The sequence below is a fragment of the Theropithecus gelada genome, chromosome 8 (genome assembly GCF_003255815.1).
Source record: "Theropithecus gelada isolate Dixy chromosome 8, Tgel_1.0, whole genome shotgun sequence".
NCBI lineage: Eukaryota > Metazoa > Chordata > Mammalia > Primates > Cercopithecidae > Theropithecus > Theropithecus gelada.
The window spans coordinates 31,507,621-31,533,005 of NC_037676.1; the positions used below are offsets into that span (position 1 = coordinate 31,507,621).

Sequence of the window (25,385 nt, forward strand, 5' to 3'; positions counted from 1 at the left end):
TATAGCACCATCTCCATCCTGGGTTCTTCTGACAGTTATAGCTTATTCCTGTGCTTGGCTGCTGGTTTGGAGCAGCTGCTTCCAGTCAGTTAACACTTTGCATCACCTGGGAGCGCATTGCTGCCTTACAATTCGTGATCATTTTTTGATCTCACTACTGCTAAAGGATAAAAGTGCTAAGCATAATAATCCATAACTGTATGAGATACTTGCTACTTCATTTCCTTCCAAGAATCAGTTTGCTGTCAAATATCCCATTTCAGGTAATGATCTAAGAATTTTTTTAATGAATATGTCAGAGCTAGAGGCTTCAGGATAGCATTACAAGGATAATCATTTCAGGGAGATATATTTTTAAGGCCTTTTAAAAAAGGGTTGTTTCTAGTTTTTAACATATTTGTTCATCTTATTTTGATGATCTCATAAGATCAGAAATTCTAAGGAAGAGGTATGTCTGTATGTTGCTTATATCACTGCTATTTTTTATTGTTAGTTTACATTTTATAAGGAGTGTCTGCATTTTGGGGGTGGGGGGGTGGAATGTTGGTTTTGTTGTTTTTAGCAAAAGCCTTGGCATTTGTCCTGAGAGAGCCCATGCAGTGTTTGCTGTTCAGGATGCACGAAGGGTGATCTTTAGCAACCTGTCAGAGATGCAGAGGCCACTAGGGTCTGCTTGAGGTTCAGAGTTCCTCTTCAGGACTGCATGGTGACAGCACACCACAGGTGGCCCATTCAGCACTGTCATCTGGGGCAGCAAGGATACCCTGCTCCATTTGTCATCCCATGGAATTCTGTCAGCAGTTGAAAGCCTTTAAGCACAAAACCTTTAACATTCAAGGTAAACTTCCTATTTTTTTTTTCTTTTTTTTTTTTTTTTTTTTTTGAGACGGAGTCTCACTCGGTCATCCAGACTAGACTGCAGTGGTGCGATCTCAGCTCACTGCAACCTCCACCTCCCAGGTCAAGCGATTCTCCTGCCTCAGCCTCCTGAGTAACTGGGACTACAGGCGCCTGCCACCACGCCCAGCTAATTTTTATATTTTTAGTAGATACAGGGTTTCACCATGTTGGTCGGGCTGGTCGCAAACTCCTGACCTCATGATCCGCCCATCTCGGCCTCTCAAAGCGCTGGGATTACAGGCATGATCCACTGCACCCAGCCAACTTCCAGTATTTTTAAAGGCAATTGCCGTGGATGAAAATATTAATACATAGCACCTAAATAAGTAGTTTTCACATGAAAGGATAATATTATGTTAAAATTATATGCTGTGTGATATATAGAAATGTTGTATACTCCACGATTTTACAGACCAAACAGTGAAATTCGTGTTTCCCCTCTTCTTGAAGATGTTAAATTATAACTGATAATTGATGGTAAAAATCACCTGTCTACTCATTCTTTCTTATTCCTTTTGTTTAGTTGTTTGCTTTGTAGGCCTGGAAAAGATGCCTTGAAATGTATTTTGAAAATAACTTTTTGTTGGAGTAATAAAACATTAGTCCAATTCTTATTTATCCATAGTAGTGATTCCAGAATAACATGCATCTCCTTAGGAATAAAGTTCTCCTTTAAAAAAATAAATAAATAGCATACATCTTTGAAGTCCCCAGATTTCCATTGTCAAGCTTTTCTTCTCATTGGTACGTACCCAAATTAAGAGCCTTCCCTACTTGCCCGTTAATGTTTGCTGCTATTCATTGAATGCCAGTTTTTTTGGTTTTTTTTTTTTTTTTTTTTTTTGGCCAATTCCTTTATCTAGATTATTCATAATCTCTACAGTATTCTGTAAGAGTGCCATTACCCCTGTTTTCTTGATGGGAATATTGAGCATCTGAGTGGTTAAGTGACTTATTCAAAGCCAGTAGGAGACAAGATTTGAACCACATCTGTCTCCAAAGTCCAAGTTGTTTTGAGTGTCTTTTGCTGTTATTCGAAAAAGCCATGCTGAGATCAATGAAAGAGGTCAAAAAACATGCCTTAGACAGGATAGTAAGAGGCAAGCAAGGCCATGAGTAATTCAGAAATGGAATAATCAGATGTTGAGTATTCTAGTCAGACAGAATAAAAATCAAGCAGGGGAGAAGACAAAATTAGGTTATGTGTCACAACAAAATGTAGACTTTCGAAGGAAATGAACAGGAAAGGCAGAAGAAAATGGAAAAGTAATATAGGGCAGGTCAAATAAAAGTAAACAAGGGCATATGAAACTCACATGCAAATAATAAAATAGAAATTAGTGAGGAAGACAGACAAGGAATTAAAAATTCATAAGAATGTATCAGTAGACAAGAAAAACATTTGCCTCTAAAGATGGATTTTTTTTTTCCTAAAAGAGTATATAGAATCTACACTGTCTTGATATTATTGGTTTTGCTTTTCATCCTGATAATATCATTGATAAACATTGTGTACATTAGACTATTTTTGGTTGGGACTGAGTATTGCCCATGGTGTTCCCAATGATATGAGAAGAAGCACCCTGGTACTAAATGCCCTGGTGGCCTGGGGCTGAGAGGTTTAGCCTTGTATAATTCATGCACCCACTTTCATGTAATGTGAAGTTTGACAAGTGAATATTAAGTTCATTATATGAAGGTGTTGCAAACCAAACTTGAAACATATTTCTACCTCTCATTCTAAATGGAGATATTTTGTTGTGTTTTAGTCTACATTTACAGTGATATTAGACTCTTTCCATTTCCCTAAAAGTATGATGACATTTGGACATTCAACCATGTTCCTCTAAGAAATTAGAGTAGAAAAGAAATTTAGAAGAGAATGAATTCTAATCTGCATGTTAATATGTATCTGACTAATAATCTGTAACGTTTTCATTTGGAACAAATAAGCCAACTTGCGTTTCTTTTTCAATATATACATCATGTCTAAAAAATATAAAGTCAATAGGCATGTAAAACATTTCAAAAATAAAAAATTTTATCAATTAATTGCCATCAAAAATAGATGTCTAAATTGAGCTTTACTGACATGACTTTATACCATTACCTTGAACCTTCCTGAGAAATGTATTTTACTTAATGACAATAGAGCTTCTCTTTTCCAACTACCTGGAAGATAAGATATTGGTTAAAAAATGTTGAGCCCCTTTTCCTATTTAGTTATTATAAAATTAGTTAACTCTATAATTCTCTCTTTTATAATTTGATTCTATGTAATTAGACCCACGAAGTGCTTAACTTCTTTGCTATTGTTTGTAAGGTCTGCAAGTGTAGTGAAATCTGTACCTTACATGAACTCTTCCTTTTAGGATTATTTCAGATTAATGGCTGCTTAGAAGGAGAGAAAAAAAAGTCAATGTTAACCTTTCTCCTTTCTCTCCTCTTCAGCTACATCTACATCCACCACTGGGACAAGCCATCTTGTAAAATGCGCAGAGAAGGAGAAAACTTTCTGTGTGAATGGAGGCGAGTGCTTCATGGTGAAAGACCTTTCAAACCCCTCGAGATACTTGTGCAAGTAAGAAAAGAAATTCTGTATGTGGCTTATGTCTATAACTCCCTGTTTCAGATGATTCTATGTCTCATGATGTATTGTTGCTTTTTTTCCAGTTTTGTTGCATCATGTTGAATAATGCTGTTTTATATGTAGAGTGTTTTAAAACATTCACACCATTCGTCATCACTCCTCTGTCATATCCAGAATTGCTTTTTGCTCTTTTCAGTGTGTGTGAGGTTTTTTTGGGTTTTTTGTTGTTGTTGTTGTTTGTTTGTTTTTGCCATGTTATTTATATTGTTGCTTTCCTTGTGGTTTTTCTTGTTGTTATTCAGAAAAGATATGCAGATATCACAGAGGCCTATAACTTTTGATATCTACTTCTACATCCAATGTATGAATTAAGCTGCAAGATAATGTTGCTTTCTTATCCCAGTGATCACCTGCAAAATGAATAAGACAACAAAAAGAAGCAGAAGGGCAGAAGATTACTTACTGACATGTATCTGTTACACTTGGGATTGTCTTATTGTTGCATAACTATTTTTTAAATGGAGTTTAGTTTTATATCACCAGTAAAAAAAAAAAAAAAAAAAGAGAAAAAAGTAAATTGCATATATTTGGAAATGCATTGTGTGTAGCATCCCTGTGGGTGACAACAGTGTTCTTTCATTTGTCTATAGATCTATCTAGAATAGCACTTTCTTTCCAATAACCTGAAGGAGTGATGCACCATTAAGAAGTATCCAATTTAGGCCCGGGCACGGTGGCTCACGCCTGTTATCCCAGCACTTTGGGTGGCCGAGGAAGGCACTCTTACAGAATTCTGTAGAGATTATAAATAATCTAGATAAAGGAATTGAAAAAAAAAAAAACTGGCATTCAATGAATAATAGCAAATATTAATGGGCAAGTAGGGAAGGCTTTAATTTGGTCAGGAGATCGAGACCATCCTGGCTAACACAGTGAAACCCCGTCTCTACTAAAAATACAAAAAATTAGCCGGGCGCGGTGGCGGGCGCCTGTAGTCCCAGCTACTCGGGAGGTTGAGGCAGGAGAATGGCGTGAACCCGGGAGGTGGAGCTTGCAGTGAGCCGAGATTGCGCCACTGCCCTCCAACCTGGGCGACAGAGCGAGACTCCATCTCCAAAAAAAAAAAAAAAAAAAAAGAAGTATCCAGTTTATTCTCTCTCAAAAAGCAGCATAAGATCGTGATAGTTTCAGTACATTAAATATTTAAACCTTGTAGTAAAAACTAATAGGACTCATTAAAAAGTACATTTATTTTGCCATGCATTTTAAGTCTACTATTGATATTTTGTCCACATGTGGTATATGGACTTAAAATTTGATGTGGGCATAAAAACATATTTAATGTTTTATTGAAATGATGAAAATACACGTTTATTTTGCTGTTCACCAATAGCTGTATCCCAAGAGCAAGATATTTTAAAAGTCGTTCCTTAAAAAATGTAGTGTAGAACATCTAATAAATGTTGCCAGCAGTCCCCAGCTGAAAACACGCAGTGAGGCCATTGTTCTAAAGCAACAATGCTTGTTCTAAAGCAACAATGCTTGTTCTAAAGGAGGGAAACCCATTTTGTCATAAAAATTGTTTTCTGCTAGAATATTGGCATGGGGCTTAAATCTTGACAAGGAAGAGCAAGTCTGTTAGAGAGGCAATTGAACTGATAGGGGCAATTAGCAAAATGAAAAAGGCACCAGAAATAGTGAACAAGGACATGTCCCTTTTACATCACAGAAATACTATGTAAATATTTAGTGCCAATTCTAATAAAACCTTAATTATGTTTATAAGTAAGGAAGTACATCTTAAAAAATGTATGTTTTAAAGGCAAAAAAGCAACGATCGAAAATGCCATTTTGTAGGCCATGTTTTGTTGCTCTCTGAGCTGTGGTAGATTGGACGTGTCTGTAGTGTGCCTGATGGGACCTCTGGCTCTGAACAAGCACCTTCCAGAACTTCTCCTTTCTTGCACTCAAAAGCTCTTCTCTGAAAAGAGTAGATACAGTGCCAAAACAAGACAAGTTTTGGTGGTTGTATAGCTGATTTTATCAAAGACAGACAATTTGTAAAAGTAAATATAATCTGTTAGAGTGAATAAAAGACTTGGAGCCAGAACAGTAGAATTCTAATCTCAATTACTAAACATCTCTTTTACAGAAATAAATAATTTTTAAAAGCCAAAGTGAAATGATAGGTAAAAGTCTTGCAAAAATATTAAAGCAAGATGAAACACGAGTATGAGGCCAGGTGCATGCCTGTAATCTCAGCACTTTAAGAGGCCGAGGCAGGCGGATCACTTGAGCCCAGGAGTTTGAGACCAACCTGGACAATGTGGCAAAACACCATTGCTACAAAAAATACAGAAAAACAATTAGCCAGGCATGGTGGCATGCGCCTGTAGTCCCAACTATCCGGGAGGCTAAAGTGGGAGGAACACTTGAGCCTGGAAGGTTGAGCCTGCAGTGAGCCAAGATCATGCCACTGCACTCCAGCCTTGGTGACAGAGTAAGACTGTCAAAATAAAAATTAATAAATAAAATAAAAAATAAAAAAGAGTATGTAGAAAAGATCATTCCTTTTAGATCTGAATTATCTCATATGACTATGTTTCTTGTTTAAAAAATAATCTTAGAGATTCACTTCTTGATCATTAAAATATTCAAATCTATATGCTTGCAGCAGAATAAAAATCTGTCTGATTTAGTCTTTAGTTCTGCTGACTTGCTGTGAATACAGCACAAATATGAGACATCCCCATATTTATCATAGCAAATTGGGATGAACCAGGTTTGTAGTTTGTAAGATTTTCTCTGATCAAAATGGAAAATGCCAGAAGCTGAGAAGTATAATCTATAAAATATGAGGTTCCTTTGTTATATGGGGAAACCTTGTTATTTTTTCCTAATCTTAAGCATACAGCGTAATTGTATTTTAATAAATCTCCTTGAAAAAACATTTAAATTATAGTTCCTTAAATTCATCTCCTTTTTAAACAATGTACCCATATTATCTATGTCTCATATTTTTACTTCTTCAGAAAAGCATCTGAGACCACTATATTTTAATTATAGTAACGAAATGTGATCATTTTTCATCATCGCTTTGCAAAGATTTACAAGCTGAGTGAGTGCATATGATAGTTTCTGCATACCTCTAAGGAACCAGGGCAGTTTTTGTCCACATATTAATTTCAGCTATTCTTTAGCCCTCCCACGTCCAATACAAAACATGCAATCGCATAAGTGCTGTTCAGTTTTTTCATTTTAATATTGTGCCAACAACTGTAATTTTTCTTCACTCAGCACACTTTCTCATTAAATCTTAAGCCTAATCCAGAATTAAAAACTTGCTATATTTTAAAAATCTTGAAGTGAAACATTTGTTACTCTTCTAATAATTATTAAAGCCCCAAGCCTTGAATGAACACTGCATCCTCCCTAATTGTCTAGTGGATCATTCTTGCCTTCTAGTTCTAAGAAAATTATACCTTTTTTTTTTCTTTTTTTTTTTTTGTAATTAGGATCTTTTAGGTGTTTTAAATTAGTACTGGATCTTACCAGAAAGAAAATCTCTGACATCTATGATTTTGATAACTTTCCTCCTCCTTTGGGATGGTGACTTTATGCATACATTAAAGCAAACCAGAATCTTGAGGGAAGAATTGGAGAGTATATTTTACATCCAAAATATTTCAAACCTTTCTTGTTAAATGAAACTTTTTCTTTTTAAAAATCCTGTTTGTAAAACATCTATAGCACTAAAAATAATCACCACTGAGAATTTAAACACAGACATATTATACTAGGTCGTATGATAATACATTGTTCACTAGACCACTTGAATAGAAACAGAAGACATAAAAATACTGCATTGGCTCATCATGGTCCTGTCTATGAAGCCAGTTCATAGTTTCCATATGGTCTATCTGTCTAGAGCTAAGCATTGCTGAAGCTTGAGCCACGTCATTGAAAATCAGCTTTATCCCTGACTAAAGACATGACTCAGAAACACCACAAGCCTGGAAGTTTCCAAGCAGTCTCTCTGGTCACCTAATCTGCTGTTGTCTTCTTGGGAGTTGAAGTAGAAGATTTTACAACAAGTCTCTTGTCTCTCTGCTTAGAACAAGGTGTTTCGAATGGATTAAACATATTAGCAGTGAAACACTTCTCTGAGGAGAGGTTTCCGGATTGCTTGGACCTCCTCCTGGGGATTGTGTGGCACTTTCAGTGGTAGTTCTCATCTTTTATATTTTTTTCTCTATAGTAATTTAAAATTTATTCTGTGGAAAAAATAGTTACTATTCCAGATTATATAAAGATGAGAAAAGAATCATTCCATTTTGTACCCTCTGATGCTTTATGTGGTCCTGTGGTTCAAAGAAACAAGATACATGAAATTGAACATGAAATTGTCCAGTTTTTCTCTTGCATCTTTTCGTTATTCTTATATATCTGTTCTGCTGAACAGTTTCAGTGGAGAAGTACTTTGGAAGATGTTGATGTGATTTTTTTTAATCTAAAAATTATTTTATATCAGGCTGTGCTTGTAAGTCCAAAATATTGTCCAGTGGACAGATGTGCCTTCATCTGGAGGGGATTAGAGTTTTAAACTACAAATTTTGGTGAACAGTCTTATGTCCTTTCACTTCAACTCTCTGGACAATAAATTTATTTATAACATGAAGTTAATATGTTCTCCAAATTTCTTCCCAGGGAGTCAGTGAAATTAAATGAGTTCATTTCTGCTAAAGTACTTTTAACTCTGGGGAAGCAAAATTTATTTTTCCTTATAATAAAAAGTAAATGGTAGTATTACATTCTCTCAGTAGACATTGGAAAAATATATACACCTGTTTTAACAGACTGTGTTATCATGTTTAATTTCTTTCTTTTTTTTTTTTTTTTTTGAGACGGAGTTTCGCTCTTGTTGCCCAGGCTAGAGTACATTGGTGCAGTCTCAGCTCACTGAAACCTCTGCCTCCCAGGTTCAAGCAATTCCTCTGCTTCAGCCTCCCAAGTAGCAGGGATTACAGGCATGTACTACCACGCCCAGCTAATTTTTTGTATTTAGTAGAGATGGGGTTTCACCATGTTGGTCAGGCTGGCCTTGAACTCCTGACTTCAGGAGATCCACCCACCTTGGCCTCCCAAAGTGCTGGAATTACAGGCATGAGCCACCATGCCTGGCCCATGTTTAATTTCTAACTCTTTATTTAAGAGTGGCAGTTTTATTTGGTTTGTTGGGACCACCAACTATCTTTATAACTTTTCTTTGATAGATCATTTAATATTTCTGATCATTAGTTTCCTTATAATGTAAAAACAATAAAAAACGAACTTAATTTGGAAAGATGGAAGGTATCTATAAACATAGACTTTTATAATTTTGTATAATGAACGTTTATGAAGCCATGTAGGGCCTTATTATAGTATACATTATTATAAGAGACAGGCGTGAAAAACAACCATAGGAGACAAAATCACAACAAATACAATATATTAAGTTTGATAAATGAAATATTTATCAAACTTATTTGATAATCTATATTATGTAAATGAAATATTTATCACATTATGCCTGAGGTCGCAATTTTTTAAATTTTTGCAATCAGACCTTGGCAATGACCTTGAGCAGTAGGATATTAAAAACTCCCACATGCTTAGTATTCCAATAATGGGACACTAGGCATAAATGAGTTAGCATTTGTTTATAGAACAGCTATTTGCCAGGCATTTTTTAAAACACAGAGAAAATGTAAGGAATGGTGTCTGATCTCTGGGAACTCAGTCTGTTTAAGAAAATGAAATTGCTAAAATAGAAAATCAGTAAATGTTTTTTTGTTTTTTTGTTTTTTTTTTTTTGAGACGGAGTCTCGCTCTGTCACCCAGGCTGGAGTGCAGTGGCCGGATCTCAGCTCACTGCAAGCTCCGCCTCCCGGGTTCCCGCCATTCTCCTGCCTCAGCCTCCCGAGTAGCTGGGACCACAGGCGCCGCCACCTCGCCCGGCTAATTTTTTGTGTTTTTAGTAGAGACGGGGTTTCGCCGTGTTAGCCAGGATGGTCTCGATCTCCTGACCTTGTGATCCGCCCGTCTCGGCCTCCCAAAGTGCTGGGATTACAGGCTTGAGCCACCGCGCCCGGCCCAGTAAATGAATATATGCCAAATGGTACAATGCTGACTATTAAGGTAATACAAATTTAAAGAAGGTAAAGAAAAGACTGAAGTAAGTTAATGAAGACTTTTTAAATATAATGATCATTTATAGAGTCTTTCCTTTATACCAGGAAGGCATTGTGGTTGTAAGAATTCTTTCTCTGAGACACGGTAACATGCAGCTTAATTCTAGGAAGTAAAACAAACAAATGAATGAAATAAAAGAACTAAATTATCTGGCCACTGCACCCCAGCCTGGGCGACAGAGCAAGACTCCGGCTCAAAAAAAAAAAAAAAAAGGAACTAAGTTAAACAGTGGAGCCACTTAATGACCTCTGAAGGTCCAGCAGAGGACTTTGGGTATATTAATAGCTAATAGGGAGTCATAGTAACTTCTGGAGCAGGAGAGTGGCACCATAGACATAGCAGATGTTTAGGGAAGCGAGTCTTCCGTACAGGCTAGAAGAAATCTGGGGACTAAGTAAGATGGGAAGAAAAAAGTCAAAGACATCAAAGGCACTAGCTAGCTAAGGTTAACATTTTATAAAATACTGACATAATGATGCTGATGATAGTAACTTTTATAATATGTATTAGTAGCTGGATTAACATAATTAAACAAGGGGGCAACGGTACAAACTTATAGTTGTGTCCTGCAGTCTCATCATGATGGCTGCAGAAAGAGAAATTTGGAAGAAATAAACAGGATATATACTGGGTTAGGACTTCCCGTCCATAAGAACACACTGCTAACTCCAATCCCAGCCTAGAAGAGTTCTTTCTTGAGAATCAGTGTTACACTTGCCTGTAATACTTCTCTGTTCTTGAATATTGTAACATTTAACAGATACAGACAGTATTTGTGAGAGCAAGTGGTGGGACTCATGTGGCTCTAGATAATGCGCTCTTCAGACAACTGTGTCTTCTATTTCTTTCATGTCCTCATGTATCTAGAATCCTACACTGTGCTTATGAGGAATTTATTAACTCATTTAGCCTTTAAATCACCGAGGTACAGTTGAAGAAAATTCTTTAGTTTTTATAGGATTCAGTTCAGGTGTAGTTTTGCCTAAAATCAGGTGCATTGACTAAGTGTTCTGAATAGCTTCGTTCCTCTCTTATAAAAATCAGCTGGGCAGCTATATACATTTATTGAGCTCCTATGAGACAGGCTCTGTGCTCATGCTACTTATAAAGTAGTGAACCATACTGGTCTTTGCCTGATGGAGTCTGTAGGCTACTGCAAGTAACCATCATGTTTCATATAATTAATTGAATTATAAATCACAGGTTTGCCAAGTGCTATGAAGGGTATTAAGTGAGCTAAGGGAAGGTACAATGAAAGACCTAGTCAGAGGCTGACTCTGCTCCATGGAAAAAAGAATAAAAAAAGAGTATGCAGTCATACTCTTGAGATGTATACAGAGTCAATTTAAAATATTTCATTGTGCATATATACCACATTTTCTTAGTCCATTCATCTGTTGGTGAACACTTAACGTTGATTTTATAACTTGGCTGTGGTGAATAGTGGATTTTTTATAACTTGGCTATTGTGAATAGTGGATTTTATAACTTGGCTATTGTGAATAGTGGATGAATATTTTAGCTAGATTGATTTAATTATTCCACGTTGTATTCATAAATCATAATATCACTTTCTACCCCATAAATATATACAAGTACAAATTGTCAATTTACAGGAAAACGAATACACAATTTTGAAATATTTATATTGAATGATTTAAGGTAAAAGTGAATATTTAGATATTTTATCACAGAATGAGGCTGGTGAAGTGGATAGAGCTGTAAAGCCCCTCAGAACCCCTAAGCTGTTTGACAAGACAGGGAAACTTCCTCCAGAGAGGAAAACCAAACCACAAATTAGCAGTCGATATGTCATTGTGTCGCAATGACATGGAGATGTATGGGATGTAGATTGATCCCATAGCCGATGAAATTGTTTCACTCCCAACTTAAGGATTAATCATGTAGAGTAAACATGGGCAAGAGTTTTAGTCTGCAGATGAGCATTTCAGAGCAAGCTGTGCAAACAGAGATTTGGGAAGGGCACCAAGGTTCAAACAAGAAGTTAATTCACAAACACTGCCACCCTCATTATTGGGATTGTATGTCCTGGACATTGAAAAACATCATTTGAAAAGCCAGGACAACTTAGGTTTTTGTTTTGTTTTGTTTTTTTCTCAGCATTTACCCATGAGTCTAGTGTGACCAGTCTGTATCCTTTTATCTCATGGATCGGAAACTAGTCCCCAGATTACCATTAAAAAGAAAATGGAGGATATATACTGTCTGAACAGTGGTGGGGAGATATAGGTTGGATCTGAAGGAAACATTACTGGAACATTTTATATTTAATATTTTCTTTAATGATGTTAAAGAGGGCATTCCCTTGGGGACATAAATGTCTTTTGCAGATGATGCTAGAAAGAACACTAAAACACAAATTAGAAAAGCATATACAAATCTTGAGAAACTTCACTTAAAGGTAGATAACAGAATGAGGTTCATCTTGGAAAAATGCAGACTAATAGTAACAATACATTTGGGAAAGAATAATCTACAACACAGATACTCAGCCAGTGAGTGGGCGAGTTCTAGACAGAATGCTGAGCTGGCAAAGAGGTGAGAAAAGTCCGTGTTTGCAACACAATACTGTAGGAAAACAGACCAGCACAGTTGGAGCTGGCGTAGACACTGCCACCTCGAGTTTACAAACAGGGAGAGCAAAGACTTTGGTGTCTGATGCTTACTCACCAATATTCCTTGAGAGAGATGTGTTGACATTTCCATCATTTAATATTTGTAAACATAGACATCAAATAATTTCAAATACCACAGCTAGTATTGAGCAAAAGCAGACAGATAACAGGGACTTTTCATTTTTTGACAAGGTATTTTTTAAATCGTCCAAATATTTTACTGTGGAGTAATGACTAGAGAGAGAGGAAATATCAGCTGTATTTTTTTTTCTTCTTGTTCCTGATCAAGGGAGGGTTTGATGAAAATGAAGCTGAGAAATAAAGAGAAAGGATGTCTAAGGATGGTTTATAAATTGACCATAAATATGTGGTTTATAAAATTAACAAACCCTAGCCAGAAGTTTCTTGGGGTCCGTGAATATCTCTGAATATGTCTAGAATCTCCACCAAGAAAAAATGGAAAATAATTTATTCAATTGAAATATAAAAGATACACCAAGCATTAAATTTATTTCAAAATACATGCATCTATGATTGATTACATAGTAAGCATATCAGGATATTAACAGTGTATTGAAGTTATTATTAACCACAGTTTTTATTATACTGGTGCTGGGCAGAATTTTGGTTAGTAGAATGCACTGCTTTATTGAATTCGAAGTAAACCGGTATTTCACTAACAGTATTTAAATTCAAGATAACAGACTCACTGTTAAAGAATCAAAGAGTCTTTTCCAAACTGCAAACATTATGTTAAAGGATTTTATTCACGGGAGGGAGTCTGTGAGAATGATACTGGGAGTTTCTGTAAAAATTATTTGAGGGCAGGCATGGCAGCTCATGCCTATAATCCCAGCACTTTGGGAGGCCAAGGCAGGTGGATCACCTGAGGTCAGGAGTTCGACATCTGCCTGACCAACATGGCGAAACCCCGTCTCTACTGAAAATACAAAAATTAGCTGGATGTGGTGGTGCATGCCTGTAATCTCAGCTACTGAGAGACTTAGGCAGGAGAATTGCTTAAATCTAGGAGGTGGAGATTGCAGTGAGCCGAGATCTTGCCACTGTACTCCAGCCTGGGTGACACAGCAAGACTCTGTCTCAAAAAATAAAAAAAAATAAATAAATATCTGGGAGTCCACAGAGGAGAGTGTATCATAAACTATAAAAATAACAGACAGATGTTTAAGATTGACCTGTGCTTGGCAAATCAATTAACTGTATGAAAATCTTTCTTTTTTTTTTTTTTTGAGATGGAGTCTTGTTCTTTCACCCAGGCTGGTGTGCAGTGTCACAGTCTCTGCTCACTGCAACCTCTGCCTCCCGGGTTCAAGCAATTCTCCTGCCTCAGCTTCCCAAGTAGCTGGGATTACAGGCACCCGCCACCATGCCCAGCTAATTTTTGTATTTTTGATAGAGACAGTCACCATGTTGGCCAGGCTGGCCCCGAACTCCTCACCTCAAGTGATCAGCCCACCTTGGCTTCCCAAAGTGCTGGGATTACAGGTGTTAGCCACCACACCCTGTCTGAAAGTTTCATTTGATAAAATTGTTGATTAGATACGGACACTGTGGTCTGATCTTAAGTTCATTTTCACAGACATTTTGTGAGAGCCCATTATGAGCCAGGCACTGTGCTAGGCATTAGAGATACAAAATGATCAGAATGTGATCACTGACAGAATGTGATCAATGTGTCGCAGATCATCACAATACAGATAAGTGCAGTGAACGAGGTCAGGATAGGGTGCAATGCAAGAGCCAAGGAAAGAATTCTCCCCAGAGCATAGAAGTAGGTGATGGGGAGGTGGAGGGCAGGGAAAGAGTGATGCCTAAGTTCAGAAAAAAAAAACTGTGAATTTTCACCCCATTAATAACAAATATAGAACAAACATCATATTAAGAGCAAATACTAAAATTTTTTAAAACTCTGATTTCCATCTTCTAATATTACTGATTAATGAAACAAATGGTATATACATACACACACACACACACACACACACACACATATATATTTAAAGCTACAACAAGTACTTGTTATTCAGATCCTTAGATTATTCTCAGACATAAAATTCTTGGAATTTGCTCAAACTCATGCCAAAGCTTATTGTTGAAAATCAGCTTTGATTTACTATTATTCTTATCATCCAGGAAAGTGATGGATTGAATGTTTAACATACAATGTTGATAATAGAAATGTATCAGAAGCTGGTCTCCCTAGTCTGTTAGAAGTAATTCCATAGAATTTCACAGAGCTTATAGATCAACTGGGTTTTCATTTGCATGTGCTTTCTCTACACAATCAATGCAGTGTGCAGTTTGCTTATGCAGAAACTATCTCAGTTTCTGCTTTTCCTTTCCATCTCATTTGGCAACAAATTTAGATGTCTCTGAAGTCTACATCCTTTTGCTGCTGAACACTTGAGTTGCTTAGGCACTTGCAATTTGTTTTACCTCAACAATTGTCTTAAAAATCCATTTTATCAAAAAGGATTTTTAGAAGTCCTTGAGTTCTATCGTCCCTGACTGGTAATGCATTCAGAAGAAATGATGTTGGGGTTTTCTAGCAGTGATTCCATGTGTTAGGATAAGTATCGTTTCCCAGAACCTTAGTGGAAAAAGAGGTCTTTGATAATCACTTAATTACAGTGAGGCCTGGTAAAGCCAAATAGCTTGTCCATGGCCAAACAGCAAGATACCACAGTGCCGAAAGACGGCCTTTGCTTCCCTTTTCCCAGTTCAGGGTACCTTACATCTTGAACTTTAATCTACATCCACATCTCTTAGGGATTTTGTTAAAATGAAGATTCTTATTCAGTAGTTCTGAGCTATGGCCTGCGTTTACACTAGCATGCTCCTAGGAGATGCTGATGCTGTCAGTTCTGAGTAATAACAGGGTCTTATAACACTAAGAAACAATGATGAGAAAATTCATCTCCCAAATGAAGATAAATACTAGCAAAAGGATAGTTCTGGTTGAGAAGTAGCTGGTAATTCCAAAAAATGACTTGCATACCTCAAGTAGTTCTAGTGTTACTATACCCAGTTTTCCATATGATTTTATGATAGAGATAAGCCATCATCTCATGCTAGCTTCCTAGGAAACATCATGTTAGAAATTCATAATAATTAGAAAATTGATTGGGTAGGATTTCTGACTCATTTTACCTAGTTGTCCTGTGCCCTCTGATCATAGAACTTAATTATAAGATGCCTAATGACAATTTCCTTATAAATGCCTTCCTTCTCTTAAGGAACTCGTGATTCCTCAGCTATTTGTTAATTTCATGATTCTTACTTACATAAGGGCATTTCCTGCCCTGAGCAACTGTGTGGTGTGTGTGTATTTCTCTCTTACACATACACACACATACACAGCATGTTCACATATCTTACACCATGTTCTTTTGTTAGAAACAAGTGAATTATTGTGTGCTCAATATGAGAATGTTAACTTTTATCAAGAATGCAAAGAAGCAGGATGAAATGATAATTATTGAATACATCATTAGTTCTAGAAACACCTGCTTTAATTACAGCGTTTGTCTATATGAACTCATAGTCCTGGTTGAGAAACAAATAAAAACCCCATTTGCTTCGGAAATGAATTTGTGAAATAAGTTATATGAAAAAACGTTCCCATGTATTTTTTCTTGTGTACATTCAATAAGAATGTGAAGAAATGGCGTCTTTTTGAGAAATGACCCAACCTCTTTTTTTTTTTTTTTTTTCTTTGAGACAGGGTCTTGCTCTTGTTGCCCAGGCTGGAGTGCAATGGCACGATCTCAGCTCGCTGGAATCTCTGCCTGCCGGGTTCAAGTGATTCTCCTGCCTCAGCCTCCTGAGTAGCTGGGATTACAGGCACCCGCCACCACACCTGGCTATTTTTTGTATTTTTAGTAGAGACAGGGTTTCGCCATGTTGGCCAGGCTGGTCTCAAACTCCTGACCTTATGATCTGCCCACCTCAGTCTCCCAAAGTGCTAAAATTACAGGCGTGAGCCACCGCACCTGGCCAAGCTTATACTTCTTATTGATGCATTTCTCTAGGTAGCTCTTCCTCTACTCCCTGCGCGAAAATATTCTAAACAAAAATCATCAGTTTATTTATATGAAGGTGTTTCCAAGAGTTTAAAAGAGCTGTGTCAATATAAGATGTTTGTTGTTTAAGCTTAAATACATATTCACAAGGCGAAAAATCTGGAACTGCTAGTATTTTATCTTGCAGGCCATTTTCATAAAGTAGGAGAATTACATATACCAAGTCATTTGGTGATTTGGCTTGAAGGGAAACCAAAGTACCCCTATATTGGTAACAAAGTACAGTTTTGTTCATATCTCTTTGATGCCAAAAATATAGTATGTATTCTTATTTACTCTGTAGAGAAAAGGGTTGTGTAAAAATCACTAGGTATGAGCTACCAGAGCTAACTTAGGCTCTTTGCATGATAGTTGCTGTATAGATGAACTATTAATAATAATTATGATGATGGATGTTGAGGATTCAAAATGAGGGATTTTCTATCTGTAAGTATATTGCTTCCTAGAACCTTTCAGTGGCCCTTTTTATTCAAGAATGATTCTGGTAAAATCAATCCTATTTAAAATGCTTTAGTTATTAGAGTAACAGCAACAAAAAAATGGCAATTATAAATAACTTCCATATTTAAGCACAGCCCCATTGCATGACCTTAAGAACAATATTGTATTGAGATTCTAGAATGCTGATAGGTAAATATATATGAGTGAATAACATGTAAATTTTATACAGTTTTAAAAACAGTTTTACCTTAAATGCAAAATGACATGTATTAAGTACTTCTGCATAAGAATAACTGACACAAATTTTAAAATGTATTTATCTTTGATTTGGGATAATACAATTAAGTGAAATTTGTCTTGATAAAAATCTGTTTCTAGTATCTTTGAACATTAAAAACAAGAGTTTATTTGTAATATCTTTTTTAAAAAGAGGGAATGTAGTTTTTCTTGTCAAAAAATCATTATAATGTGAAAGTACTTGACTTCTATTGTTTAATGACTTAACTTGTAACATAAAACACCCATGAAATGAATTAAAATTGATATAAGTATATAAAAGAAAAAACTCAAGATAATTTATTGATAAGAGACAGGGATGGAATCATGTTAGCACTTATGAAAACCAGTGTTTTAACATAGTGAGAATCAATGTTCAGTGGCAAACAGGGTCATGCCAAAGGAAAATTGACAGCTCTCTGGGCCTTGCTGCCTCTTATTCCACATTTCAACTTCACTCTGGTTAAATTTCAGTTAACCAATCATTTGAAGACTGAAGCAAACAACAACAAAAATCTGTAACCCACAGTTTTCGTGGGACATGGTTTTCTAAATGTTGTGTCTTTTCTTTTCTTTATATTGCTTGGTACCAGATCATTTTTAGGAATCTCCATATTCCGTAGGAGGAAAATTGCCAGTCTGAAAGCTCAGTGTCTTTAGCATTTTTTTTGTTTACCACATTTTTGCCCTCTAGGTGCCAACCTGGATTCACTGGAGCAAGATGTACTGAGAATGTGCCCATGAAAGTCCAAAACCAAGAAAGTATGTTAAAATAATCTGAAATTTGCTTTCTCCCCCAACTACAGCAACAATCACTACCACTTGGTGCTTTTACAGCTCAGTTGCAACTGATTCATTTTGTTCTAATTATGGCTTAACCTCTCAAGGCATAAACCCATTCAATATTGCCTTATTAACTGTCTCTCAAAGTGGGTCCCTAAGTCATCAATTTACAAGAATGGCCAGTCACGATGGCCCGTGATGCTGACAAACCATTGCAGGCAAGCCAACCGAGAAACATTTTCTTCCAACGTGTGTGACCAAAGCCATCAAATGGAAAACTGAGATGAATAAAACGTCAGATTTCATTTTAAGAAGTTCCCTTTGAAAGAAGGCAACCACTTAAAATGCTGGGATCTTTCCATCATACCAACTTAAGAACTGCATTCTGTCCAAATTTTTAACCATTTGGGGGAAGTGCCAGAGCCTGAAAGCCATAATCAGGGCAAAGATTCAGTTCCTGAGGGTGAACCCACCAAGTTTCAGTCAAATGACACTGAAGGAGCTTCTTTCTAGCATATATTCACCTCTTCTCTTTTTCTCTGTTTTTTCTACCATTGTTTTTTTGTTTCTTCTCTCAGGTGCCCAAATGAGTTTACTGGTGATCGCTGCCAAAACTACGTAATGGCCAGCTTCTACAGTACGTCCACTCCCTTTCTGTCTCTGCCTGAATAGGAGCATGCTCAGTTGGTGCTGCTTTCTTGTTGCTGCATCTCCCCTCAGATTCCACCTAGAGCTAGATGTGTCTTACCAGGTCTAATATTGACTGCCTCTGCCTGTCGCATGAGAACATTAACAAAAGCAATTGTATTACTTCCTCTGTTCGCGACTAGTTGGCTCTGAGATACTAATAGGTGTGTGAGGCTCCGGATGTTTCTGGAATTGATATTGAATGATGTGATACAAATTGATAGTCAATATCAAGCAGTGAAATGATAATAAAGGCATTTCAAAGTCTCACTTTTATTGATAAAATAAAAATCATTCTACTGAACAGTCCCATCTTCTTTATACAATGACCACATCCTGAAAAGGGTGTTGCTAAGCTGTAACCAATATACATTTGAAATGATGGTAAGTTAATTTTGATTCAGAATGTGTTATTTGTCACAAATAAACATAATAAAAGGAGTGCAGATGTTTTTCTTCATTAACCAAACAGTTTGCATTGAGGCATTTTTTTAAAAAAGCATCAAGTAGGAAAATTAAAAACAAGCATTTCACAGCAAATGAGATATCCTGGCTTCTGTTTACGTTGCTTAGGGAACAAGTAATTCAGGCACTAGTTTAAACAATTATTTACTTATATTAGCATTTCTTTATGTTAGTTTCAAAAGTAATTTAGAATAAAATAGTTACTGTTATTTGCTTAAATATTTATTATTTTGAGATATAATGACTCAACTATAGGATAAATATATGTGTGTGTATATATATATGTAACTTAAGGCAAAACTGGGAAATTTGGATAGATGTTCGTGGCTTCATGAAGTTTTGAACATCATTCCTAAAAGACCCAATTCACTTGTACATAATTATATAAACCAAACCATGTATTTGTCCTATTGTGAACTGGGTTTATAACTTCTGATCCTGGAGCTTTCAAAACAGTGCATTTAAAATGCATATCATGTAGTTATCCATGTAGATGAAAGAATGGCAATTTTTTTTCTGTAAAGGTTCAGAGAGCAAATATTTTAGGATTTGTGATGGCACCATCACTGTCACAACAACTCAAACCTACTATTGTAGCATGAAAACAGCAGTAAACAATGCATAAAATTGATGTGCATGGGTGTGTTCCATTAAATCTTCATTTACAGAAGCAAACAGTGGGCTGGATTTGTCAACCACTGATTTAGATTGTCAACTGCTCATCCTGAAAAATATGTCACATAGCTTACTGCAGTTTAAATTCATCTAACATAAGGAACAGTGATATAAGCTGGTTATTTAGGGGTCCTAAAAGAATCCAATTTACCCTTGTTCTGATGCATGCAGAGAATAAGTTTCTGTAATTCCTGTTAACAGTCATAGAAGTTTCCAGAATAAATTCTATAATGTTTATGGTAAGATTAGACCCGTAATGTGCAATCATTTATTTAGGGAGGTAGTATTTATGTATTTACATAGGCTACATATCAAAGACAACTTCCTAGGCCATTTTCTGTTGTGAAAAGTTTGTAAATTGGCATTGTAAAATTTCCAAACAGCCTTCACTTTATTGACAAACATTTAAATGATATGTATTTAGTAGGAAGAATTTTTCTATCCACAGCTAAAGCAAATAGCTTGATTTAATTTTTAAGTTTTTTTTTTAAAGATAGATAGGATAGAAAATAAAAATAAAAGGGAAAAATAGAATGTTATTTAATACCTTAAAGCATTTCTCTTAGAAATGTGTATTTGTATTTAAATAACATAGATTCGGCAAATCTATGTGGCTGGATAAATACAGTAAAATCATACTTTAGATTTTAATGACAATTCTCATCACTTAAGTTACATTTACATTTTTAGTGTTAGAGTTTTACTGTGCCTTGAAGGCAATGTTCAGGCACTATATAAACAAAAGCATTAAAAAATGAAGCTATTTGACAGTATAATTATGTAGTTAGATCTGACAGTGGTAACCAGAGAAAATATTTTCAACTTCTCTTTTAGACCATTTGCTTTTTCAGAAGATATCATTTTAAAATAGCCACTATGTATTTGTGAAGTTCAGAGTGTGATTCTTTAAATAAATTCTTTAGTATGCTTTCAATGCCACTTTTGGATGACATCCAGGAAAGCAGCATTCATATTTAACCTGATTTAACAAAGATTGATTGCACATTTATGAACAATATATGTAATGGCTGTGCAGCAGAGATGCCTCATGTCTGGAAAAGCAAGAGCTTCCAATCAGAAATTGCTTTCCAATGTTGTCTTACCGAGTTAATGTTCTAACCTCTATGTCTTAAATTTTCAATTTTTATCTCTGCAAACCCCTACATAGAAGGCAGAAAAATAAATTTGTGCTGCTCTAAGAACTTTATGTTCAAGTAGCAATGAAAGCCAGAATAAAGATATAGAATGTCACCATAGTGACTGTTTTAAAATTTAATTGTTTGTAGTCTTAAAGTCTGGAAAACATAAATTTTGAACACAAAATGGGAAAAGATAATCCCTAGCTTCAAAGAGAAACATTCAAAACTTACCACACTGCATTTTCAGTTGAAAAATAACATTCTAAAGAATGAATAATTTTTTAAGTTTATTAACATGAAACTTACATTATTCAGATTTGATACAGTGATTCTGGTCAGAATGTCCATGGGCCATTTACTGATTTATAAAAACTGACTTAAAATATGAAAGAGAGGGACAAATGTATATTTTATAAGGCAGCCATTTGCCTTGAAATACAACATTATATTTATAGTACTTTCTAGGAAAATATTGTCAAGGTTAGTGAGCTTCAAATTTGACCTAACCTGACACAGAATTCCTAGTTGAAAAAAATTGTGTTCATCAATATGTGGTGTGGGGTGTGTGTGTGTGTGTGTGTTCGTGTGTGTGTCCACACATATGCATGTGTATACAGGCACTCCATAATGTATAGATTTTAGGGCGGAAAAAAGGAAAAGCACTCACACTTTCAATAGTTAGGGGCAGTACAGAGCAAGTATGTCATGTAGAAACTAACATACAATAGGACCTAATTATAGACTAGCTCAAATTTAGAATATTTTAAAAGATTGTAATTTTAGAACTTTTAGGAACATTCTCACACTGAACAATTTAGCAGATATCCTTCAAAGTAGTTTTGAATCACAGGTTACTAGTGCATCCATCATTTGCATGGATTTCTAAATGCAACCTGTTGAAATTATTCTTGTTTATCGAACATGCATCTTGCTAACAGTAGAACAGAGGAACACTTCACCTGTGACAAAATTGCCATAAATTGCAGCCAAGCGTTAGTGAGATTTTACTGTGTGTGTGTTTATGAGTGTGCTTATGTGCACATGGAATTTGGAACTAAGGAGAAAGTCTCCTGTTAACATTTCAAAGGGCCCAGTGACACTACGGATTGGCATATGTGAAAAAAACCAAAAAGTATCTCCATTGTATAAAGGTAAGTCTAAAATTAAAAGACAGACACTAAATTGGTCCTGTTCAGAATTGGCATTGACAGAACTCCTTTCGAAATCTCATCGGTACAGAAAGTCAAGACTTTAAGATTTTAAGTCTTTGAGATGATTAGCCTAAACAGGCCCAAGATGTTAAAGAGAAAAATCCTAAATGTCTTCAAATGTTAACAGAAACCATAATTGCATGGGTATATATTTTTTGTTAAAGAAAGTTGTTCTATTGTTCTTTTCTTTAATGCGATTGAAAATTTAAATTAACCTACAGGTTAATCAGTTTTCCTCAAGCGATTATAAAATCCTAAGACAAAGGATTCGTGAGTCAATATTTAATAGTTTCTGAAGACTTTTGGATTTGGATTAATTTTTTATATTGCTCAGAGCACAGCCGGAAATCACATGTAGAAAAGGAAACTAGATTGTTTACAGTAAACTTTGTGTTTTTGAATTATTAATTTAATTTGAAAAATGTAGTGGCTAGGCAGAAGTTCAATAGGAAGCATGTGATTCTTAATGAGCCCAGGCCAACATTAGATTAAGTAGAACAGATAGAAAGTAATAACCTTTTCATAAAATGAAAAGTGCTCGTGTATTCTGCTTTTTTTGACTCACAGTGAAAGAAATGTAGCTACCAATAGTAAAAATAAATTAGAGCAGTATTTGCTCTGGGTCTAGTATGACTGATGCATGTTCCCTCTGCTTGTTTCCTTGTTAGGGCTTATGGCCAGAAGAGATTCCAGTTTTAAGTACCAATTTCCCATTGAATTATTTGAAATTGGAGCTGCCTGATATGAATGACTTCCCGCGAAATGAAATTATAGTTAGGCTGACAGACTTACCTATAAAACTGTAAATGCAGTAATATGTATGCATGGGCATGCTACTAATTTTATTGAAGACTTAACCAAGCTTTCTATGCAACTAATACAGATCATGAGCAGTGTTCACGTAGGCATGGAATCCTGACTCTCTGGAGAGAGTTCCTGTAGACATCGCTTGATTTTAACCCTTAAATTATTACTGACTGGTAGGAGAAAAAGGAAAGAGAGGGAAGGGGTTCTAGAAAGAAAAGCTGGGTCCCACCTTCATGGAAATGAGTAAGGAAATTTATTATTGACTTCCCTGGAAAATGAATGTTTTCATGTTGATGTTCCAAAGTTTGTATGAAGAAAGCAAATAGGAAAAAAATGACCAAGTTTTGACCAATTGAGTGTTGTACGGAGGCAAGAGAAATTTATCTGGATTTGAATAAATTATTTTTGCTGTGAATATTGTGCAACCAAGTTAATCATAACTAAACCCCTAGCTTTTAATTTATGAAAAAGATAGCTTATTTGCTTGTGTACACTGGACCCAAGGCAGAGGAAACTATTATATATAGTACTTCCCATGATCCTTGTTATGCAGTGTACTTTTTGATATGTGTGTGTGTGTGTGTGTGTGTGTGTATATATATATATACTTTAAAAAAATCTGGGAAGCTTCATTTCCTTAAAGGGCAGCAAGTTTTTAAGTTTTCAAGTATCCCCAGAGCTTAAAAAGTTTTTCTGGCCATGAAAGTAGCCAAAAGTAAACGAGAATACAGCAAGTGGCCCAGGGTACATCTCTTGATGTGTCTGCTACACAAGCTGTTAAGCCCTTCTGCTGTTAGCCACATATTTCATATCTCCTTTACTTCTCAGGGACGCCCAGTGAGGCATGTGTTTGTATGAAAAATATTTTGTTAATGAAAAGCTAACATGTCCAAAGTAACTAAACAGGTCCACGGCAGAAGCAGGACCCGAAACCAAGATGATTCCAGTACACTCATCTTGTGATGAGTGTACCCAGTACACTCAGCTTTTTCCCTCTCTATATGAGATACCCAAACACAAGTTTTTGTAAGAGAAACACCCCCCCACAGCATTTTTTTCAAACTTAAGAGATACCTTGCCATATCATTGAATAGCCCTTGTATCTCTTGAGGCAGTGATCAAAGAAAGAAAATGTAGATCTCAGTTGATATGCTGTCTCTCCTTCCCACCTGCTTCTTGACCACACACACATGCGCATGCACACACACACACACACACACAGAGAGAGAGAGAGAGAGAGAGAGAGAGAGAAAGGAAGTTCTAGAGCCTTCCACATCATGAAATTTGATTATCAGTTTTTGTTTTGAGAATGAAAAAATGAAAAGTGTCATCCCCGGAGATTTATTTTTTTTTTTTTTTTTTTTTTTGCGGGGGGGACTTGTTTTCTCCCACTTCCTCATTGGAGCCTCTGCAGGTTCTGCTGTTCTTGCAATCCTGGAGTCTCCAGAGTCCCAGCTGCCAGGGTTGCTGGCTGTTGGCTCATACCTGTGCGTCTACTTCCCTGGGCAGCCCTGCAGGTCCTCCGAGTGGCTGTGAGAATGGGAGTCCAGCATTCTGGAGAAGTGATTTCGCTGACTCTCTGTTATTTAAAGGAGTAATAAGTTAAGATGAAAATCCCTAGGAATTGGATTTTCCCACTTATTTTTTCTTTACAGTTTGAAAAAAGTGAGGCGTAGAATTGTCCTAACCACACAGAACTTATATGAGAAAAACTGGAAGGAGTCTCCAGTGTCCCAAGCCCCTGTTTGGGGTTTTGGGGCAGAAGCGTTTGTTGCTTTCTGTGAATGAAACAGACAAATGATGAGAAAAGTGGAAGATTAGAAGAAGTAAAAGAGATACAGCTAAGAAAATAAATAGACAACCAATGAGCAAGAAGTATTCGAGGCCAACTACCCACAAACAAGGAAAAATCCAAGTCCAACCTGATAACATTTTCAGACCAAATTACCATCCTCCTGCCTTCTGCTCCTGCCTCTGCCCATGGGTGTCTTTGGGTAAAAAATTAATAATTAATTAATTTTACTTAATTAAATAAAATTCACCTCCTTGGAACTTTGCTTCTGCCTTTTAAAAAAAGGAATGAAATAGTATCAAATGCCTTTTCCAATTATAAAAATAATCCTTCTATTCCCACACAAGGAAATAGTGTAAGGGATAGTTCAGCGACAGAACTTCTCCCTCAGTAAGATCTTTTAAGGGTTAATAAAGACACAATGTGCTGCTATTTTGCACACCTCATAAAAAGAGACGTTCCCTATGTGGACTCACAGAGGCGTACCTGAGCACTGCTTCTTAACCACGCACCATTTGTCTGGTTCAATGTGCACGCACAGAGAGCCATAATAGTCATGTGTAATGTGTTTTGGAGTGCAGTGTATTGCTCTTTTCTGAAACTTTTTCCCTTTCTTTCTTTTTTTTGTCAACTTTCTGCATTGGCA

At 36.2% G+C, this 25,385-nt stretch overlaps 1 protein-coding gene across 18 annotated transcripts in view; it reads left to right on the forward strand.

The window, feature by feature from the left end:
- Positions 1 to 25,385, forward strand: part of NRG1 (neuregulin 1) — a 1,129,346-nt gene that overhangs the window by 1,085,729 nt on the left and 18,232 nt on the right. For 10 of the 18 annotated variants that reach the window (XM_025394177.1, XM_025394178.1, XM_025394179.1 and 7 more), the window contains 2 exons: positions 3,352 to 3,481; positions 18,542 to 18,600. In XM_025394177.1, the coding sequence (XP_025249962.1) occupies positions 3,352 to 3,481; positions 18,542 to 18,600 (189 nt within the window). Of the gene's footprint in view, positions 1 to 3,351; positions 4,042 to 17,874; positions 17,943 to 18,541; positions 19,120 to 25,385 lie in introns of those variants that run through there. The other 8 variants (XM_025394174.1, XM_025394182.1, XM_025394172.1 and 5 more) reach the window with 4 other exon arrangements.